Below are 6663 nucleotides of genomic sequence, written 5' to 3' on the forward strand. Positions count from 1 at the left end.
CACATTATCATCTCACAGAAATATCTGGGAATTACATTTAGGGCACTTTGTTCTGTGGTAGAACCTGTCTTATCATGGGTTGGTCTTCTGGTTGTCAGTGAGATCTGCTCATGTGAAGGGAACTGCACAGCATTTTTATAAAGCTAACTGCTGTTGCTTCCTCATTCTCAGAATTAGCTTCTAGGGTTATGATGCTCAAACAAGTAAACGGCTAGTTTAGTGAAATTTAGGTGCCAAGTAGGGTGCAAGTTTTATCAGTATCCGTTTCCTGTCTGCACCCCTCCCACACCTTGCCTCTTCTCATTCTGTTTATTTTTTGTTTATTTTAAGGGAGATCTTTGATGAGTTGCTGGAGACAGAAAAAAACTCTCAGGCACTTAGCATGGAAGTGGGGAAAACTACCCTTCAGACCTCATGAGGAGCAAATGGCTGGCAACATGAACTGCAGTTTTCTCTCACTGCCCCCCACCTCACCTTTCCTCTGCCCGAAGAGAATTTGGAATTCTACTTGATTCAGGAGCAACAAACAGCTCAGGGCCAAACCAAAAGACAAAATTCCATCATGTGCAACGCTCCATACTGTTTTATGGAAACCTTGGTCTCATCTATAGCTGATTGACCTTTTTCTCCTACAAGAGTGACGCTTCCTTTTGTCTTAAGAATTCATGTTGTAAATATATATATATATATACATACCCACACAATTTATGGAATGACTGGAGCCTTAAAGCTAGGATGAGCCACCAGGAGTAGTATGTCTGCTCACAATGACTGCCACAGCTGTTTGGAGGAAAGCGGGAAGTGTGGAAATGCACATATTGTTTGGCTTGAACTTTTGCATTTTGAGTGACTTCACTCAAGTCCAACCTTTGATGTTTCTTATGAGTAAAGTTCACTGGAAAGCCAGTTACACTAATAGTTTGTTTTCCCTGGAAGAGACATTTCTGTAGCCTGATTTGAGTTTTATTTTTCCTTTGATTTTATGACTCTGAATGCTGTTTACATGCAGTTTCCAAAAAAAAAAAAAATGGATTTTTGGTGCTTTGGAATGTTATAGTCCCACACTTGCTATTTATTATGCACTTGACGTTTTCTCTCAGAGATGCCGCTACACAGTGTGTTCATCATACTCTTTCCATATTGTTGTGGTGGTAAAGCTAAAAGCTTATATTTTCTTCTGTATCATTTTCCCATGGAGCAGGCATGATCCCAATGGATTAAAACCTCAGTTATAAAAGGTTCAAAGACCAGTATTGTTGCACTAGGAGAGCAGGGGGAATGGCTGCTCGGCTAGCTTACACCTGAAATAATCACACAGAAACTGTATTCATTGAAGCACTGCCTGGCCCATTAAGCACTGCCTGACCCATTAGCTCTAACTTCTTATTGGCTAACTCTTACATATTAGTTTAACCCATCTCTATTAATGTGTATTGCCATGTGACTGTGGCTTACCAGCAAGATTCTAACCAGTGTCCCTCTCAGGCAGGAGAACCATGGCATCTGCCACTCTGCCCTTCTTCTAGCATTCAGTCTATTCCACCTACCTAAGTTCTGCCCTATCAAAAGGCCAAGGCAGTTTCTTTATTTAACCAATGAAAGCAACACATAAACAGAAAGACCTCCTACACCATTTTCCCTTTTCTGTTTAAACAAAAGAAGGCTTTCACTTTAACATAGTAAAATTACATATAACAGGTATCAAGCAAGAATTACAGTTAGAATATTTATATCTTTTGTCTTATCATAACAAAGGAAAACTATAACTATTCTTCAACTCCATCAAAGACTCCAGGAGGATATAATAATACCTAAGTAAACAAGAAGTAAGCAATTTCCAAAACTCTTGAAATGACAGACATCTCACGGCCTGTACAGTCACCCAAAGTTCTTTTGTATGTTGGGGCATCCATCTTCAGCATATAGGCCTATAGTATCCAGCAGACATTTTCATGAAGCAGGAAATTTTTTGTTGTTTTGTGGGGTTTTTTTGGTTTTGGTTTTTCGAGACAGGGTTTCTCTGTAGCTTTGGAGCCTGTTCTAGAGTAGACCAGGCTGGCCTCGAACTCACAAAGATCTGCCTGCCTCTGCCTCCCAAGTGCTGGGATTACAGGCGTGTGCCGCCGCCACCTAGCCTGAAGCAGAAAATTTTAAGGACAGTTTAGTCACTTCCTTTTGTGTCCTGTGGAATGTCTTACAGACTCTTTTATGAAACAGGAACCCCGAAGGATCATCTCACCTTTAGGCAAGTTCAGCAGTCCTCTATGGGTTTTTTATGTCCCGTTTATGCAATAGTCCAGGCAAGAGCAGTTTCTTGCCCAAATGGCTAACCAACTCCGTAAGGAGCCTCTTTGATGCCTGTCTTCCTCTTGAAGTAGCTTGGTGCTGCCAGGAGCAGACATGTCTCATTGTCATGAAAAGCCCTAAGTTATTAAAACATCTTAAATGCCATATTCTGTAATCTTTGAAAGATATGAAGAATGCCTATCTAACTGAAATATCTCTGTATATCTAGAAAATCTAGCTAACGTGACTACAAGCTTGACTTATAAATGATTGTCCATTAACAGCCTATATTTCCTAATTATACATTACATTTTTAAATGAACTACACAATCACAATTCCTTAAGATCAGAAATATATAGAACAAGATTGACCTTAAATTTATACCAATAAAGCAAAATTCATACCAATGGTAATTATATCATACCCCCTTTTAAATGTAAACAAAGATTTATAAACAATATTTGGGAATATGGAGATAGTTATTTCTCTCCAAACTTATTTCTGCTATATGGGAGCGCTGTTAATCAGGTCCTTTATGGTATATCCTATGTGCTAGGTTCATCTCAGGAGTTCAATGAAGTAATTTTCTGAGGGTGTTTACGGCAACCTTTAAGAAGGGCATGGCCTATCATACCATATTGGTCTAGAAGCAATCCACAGTGTGTCATCCTCTGAAAACAAAAAGAACATCTTTTTGAAAGCGTTATATCCTTAGACCCAAATTTTGAAGTCGTAATACTTTTATAATATACATGCTGGTTTAGCTTAGCAGCCCACACAATGAAACGTCTCTCTGACCTTAGCTCCTTACAGTCAAAAAAAATTAAGGAAAATGCAATAATATACAGAATCCAGACTCTGAATTTTTTATTTTTATGAAGTATTAACTTTATTTTATGACTCTATACTCTATTTTTTTCTCTCATGTCTACGTACATTTATTTAACACTGTGACCCATTTAGAGGGCTTTTATGTCTGAATATGTCTTATTGTGAATCTAATATCTGTCTAGGAACACTTGCTTTGTGCTTTTAAAATGCTAAGCTCTTTAAGAATATGAGTTGCGACCATCCTAGGTCAAATACAGGTACTGCCTGATTGCCCCACCCAGTCCAGCATGGCGGAGCTGCGTTCAGTGCCCCTCTTCCAGCGAGTCCAGTTGCCATCAAACAAACCAAGCATAAGCACTTTACTAACAAACTCCATCCAAATGCTTCATCTCCCAAGAGTCAGAGGTCATACTCGCGGCACAGCCCAGAAAGCTGGTATTTTAAAACCACTTTTTTCCTGTTGTGGCTACTGAGTTAGGAAATTTTTTCTGTGGCACCCCGCAAACAGCAAAAACTTATGTTAAACTCTATATTTGTGTCTAGAATTTCTTTTAAAGCCCTCTCAGGTTTTACATTGAGTCAGTTTAACACGTTGGAGCACCAAACTTGCATGAGAAGAGGGTGGGGGCCTTTGTCCCTGCTGCCCGGCTAGCTTACACCTGAAAACAATCACACAGGAACTGTATTCATTTAAACACTGCCTGACCTAATAGCTTTAATCTCTTATTGGCTAACTCTTACATATTAGTTTAACCCATCTCCATTAATGTGTATTGCCACGTGGCTGTGGCTTACTGGCAAGATTCTAACCAGCGTTCGCCTCAGGCAGGAAAATCATGGTGTCTGCCACTCTACCCTTCTTTCTAGCATTCATTTCTGTCTACCTAAGTTTTTTTATTTAACCAATGAAAGCAACACATAAACAGAAGGACCTCCTACACCACAGTATTGCTTCGACTATGACTCCTTGACAGGGATGCTTAGGGCAGGGAAGAATGCTAGTCTCTTTGTCTCCCAGGCAGAGAAAGGCAAGAGGCATGCTGCTTTTTACAGTGCAAACTGGACCACTAAAGCTAAACACTGTTGCAAAGGCAAAACTAAGTAGGGTGAGAATTGGGAGAATAGCTGTAGGTAATTCCAGGAGCTATCAAAGGTGCACAGTACATCTCTTACTTTTTAGGTGCTCTGAGTTGAGACCAAGTGGGGATGCAGAGGCAAGCGCTGCATACATCACTTCGCCAACATTATCTGCCTGGTTAAGCAGCTAATGAAACCGTAAAAAGAATGAGCTTGAGGGAATTGTCAGCTCAACTGTCATTAGGATTGCACAGGATTTAGCAAAATAAAGCCTGTGTTCACTTCCTTCCCTGTTTTTTCTTGCTTTTACTATTAATGTGAGGGTTACTCTGCATTCTGAGGTATGTATGAGACCATGTCAGATTTTCGGGGGATGTTAAAACCTATCACTAAGATGCAACATCTTTTCTAGAAGATTGTATTCAGAGAGCTCCAGCCAGACTCTTGCAATCTGGGTGCATTCTTACATGATCACCTCTTCTAAAGGTCTGAATCATTGAGATGTAATGGCCTCAGTGCTTTTGTTTGACTACTGATAAACGCTTTGACTCCTACCATCTACTGCACACCTTGTAGTGAATGTTCCACATGGGCACAGGGAGGGTATGCGGTAGTTTACAACGGAAAAATACTTGTTTTTGGAACTAACTTAAATCGTGTTGTTTCACTTCTACCAGGAGCCTCGTTTTGTTTTGCTTGAAAGTAACTGATTATCTCAAGTGCATAGTGATTGTGAGCTTTAGCATTGTCCGCTGCCGCCTCTGCATTGGAGAACTTTGAACTGTTGAATGATTATGTCCCACGTGAGCTCTGCAGTACACCATGGAAGAAAACAGAAATAATGCCCTGAGCAGCAGTTGTTTTCATGGCGTGTGTGCATGTGGCACAGAACCTGGTTGGTTTGACCTTCGTGTCTTGGGCAAGACTTGTTAGTTGAAAATAAGTTAGTACTTACAACTTTGGACTTGAATTAGTACATTCTGCCCATACTGTGGCCTTGTTAGCCTTTCCCTTCTCCATTCTTTTAACTTTCCTATTTGACTCCAAATGGCGATTTCACCTAGACTGTATTAATTTAACCATGATCCCAGAGTTACATTGAGAGCAGTTAACATTTGGGGCTAGAAGGGACAAGTTACTAGAGCAGAGGTATCAGTTCCCTTCAGTCTACATAATAACCTTCCATGTAAAATGCCAAGTGTGTGGTTACATTAAATGACTGACCTGGAATTCCATAGCAATTAGTACTCTATGCAATCTTTGGATCTTAGCCAAAACTCTTTGGATGAGAAGATAAACTTAAGTTTGTTTTTTTTTTTGGGGGGGGGACGTTAGCCCTGTATTATACAGAGTTAAAAGGCTGGGTGTTGATATTGTTTATTTTAGTAGCCAAGACTATCATTTAGGCATGTGGGGAGGCTGGACTCTTGTTTTGTAGGTATAGGTGTGTATACACATGCTCATAAGTTACGGCCCAGCAGGAAGAATAAGTAAATCCATGAATTGTTGTGTTTATATTCTGATTCCAAGTTGATTGCCTAGTTTCTATGATCAGGCTTAACCTAAACAGCTCAGTAGCAGACACAGCAGGTGTAGATGTATTTACATTTTAAGATGTGGTGCTTACAGGTTGGTTAACTCTGGGTGCTAATATTAAACTACACATTTTTCTCTCTCCTTGATGAACTAAGACTCTTAGTAAAAGCTCTAATAGTGAAAACCTCAACAAAGTAACTGATTGTCATCATGGGAGTTTTGTAACAGGATTATTCTCTGTCACCGAAGTAGACTCAGTTTGTGTTTTGCTTTGGTTACTAGATTTAAGGAAGTCTCAATCATACATGACTGGTAAATTGTTTCCTTTCTGTGTGCTATGTATCTAAGGTTTAGAGGCTTTAATTGTAGGTGTGCCCCTATGAATGAACACTTTGGTGACAATGGACTTAAAAGTTACAGTCAGTCCCTCAGGCCTAAGAGAAAGGTGGATGAGAGTCTGGGTCAAGATTCATTCAAGTGTGTCAAGCCAGAGAACAAAGAAGGGCAGTTGTCTGAACAGATCTGTTGAATAAGTGGGCAAGAGGGAGACTGCCATGGGTGTATGCATCTGTCCCCTAGCTTCCTTTCCTCTTCTTGGTGGCAGTTCTTCATGCCTGGGAGAGGGAAACAGAAGCAAGGCTCCTGTACTTTGCTGGTTGAAGCACTCCCAGGTTTGTTGGCAGCTTTGGCCACATTATTTGTGAGGTGGCTTTTTTGTGTTCAGAGTGACTTCTGGTTCTGATGATTGGTGTCTGTATGGAACGGCACTTTATCTGTGTTTTAGCAGAACTGTTCCTCTGTGTCCTTTATGATTTTTCCATGTTTCTGATTCCTTTTTAAATTATATAGTTTGGTTTTTTTGTTTTGTTTTTTGGTGAGTGTGTGAGAGACATTAAAGCCTTTATTAACCTTGTGTTATTTTGGATTATTTC

General features: G+C 40.0%; 1 protein-coding gene across 4 annotated transcripts in view; it reads left to right on the forward strand.

Moving 5' to 3' along the window:
* Window positions 1–6599, forward strand: part of Usp37 (ubiquitin specific peptidase 37) — a 69746-nt gene extending 63147 nt beyond the window's left edge. For all 4 annotated transcript variants that reach the window (XM_057758894.1, XM_057758906.1, XM_057758915.1 and 1 more), the window contains one exon: window positions 331–6599. In XM_057758894.1, coding sequence (XP_057614877.1) covers window positions 331–418 — 88 coding nt within the window. In that variant the 3' untranslated portion in view covers window positions 419–6599. The remainder of the gene's footprint in view (window positions 1–330) is intronic.
* The last annotated feature ends 64 nt before the right edge of the window (window positions 6600–6663 follow it).

Source organism: Chionomys nivalis, chromosome 2 (assembly GCF_950005125.1).
Source record: "Chionomys nivalis chromosome 2, mChiNiv1.1, whole genome shotgun sequence".
Taxonomy (NCBI): Eukaryota; Metazoa; Chordata; class Mammalia; order Rodentia; family Cricetidae; genus Chionomys; species Chionomys nivalis.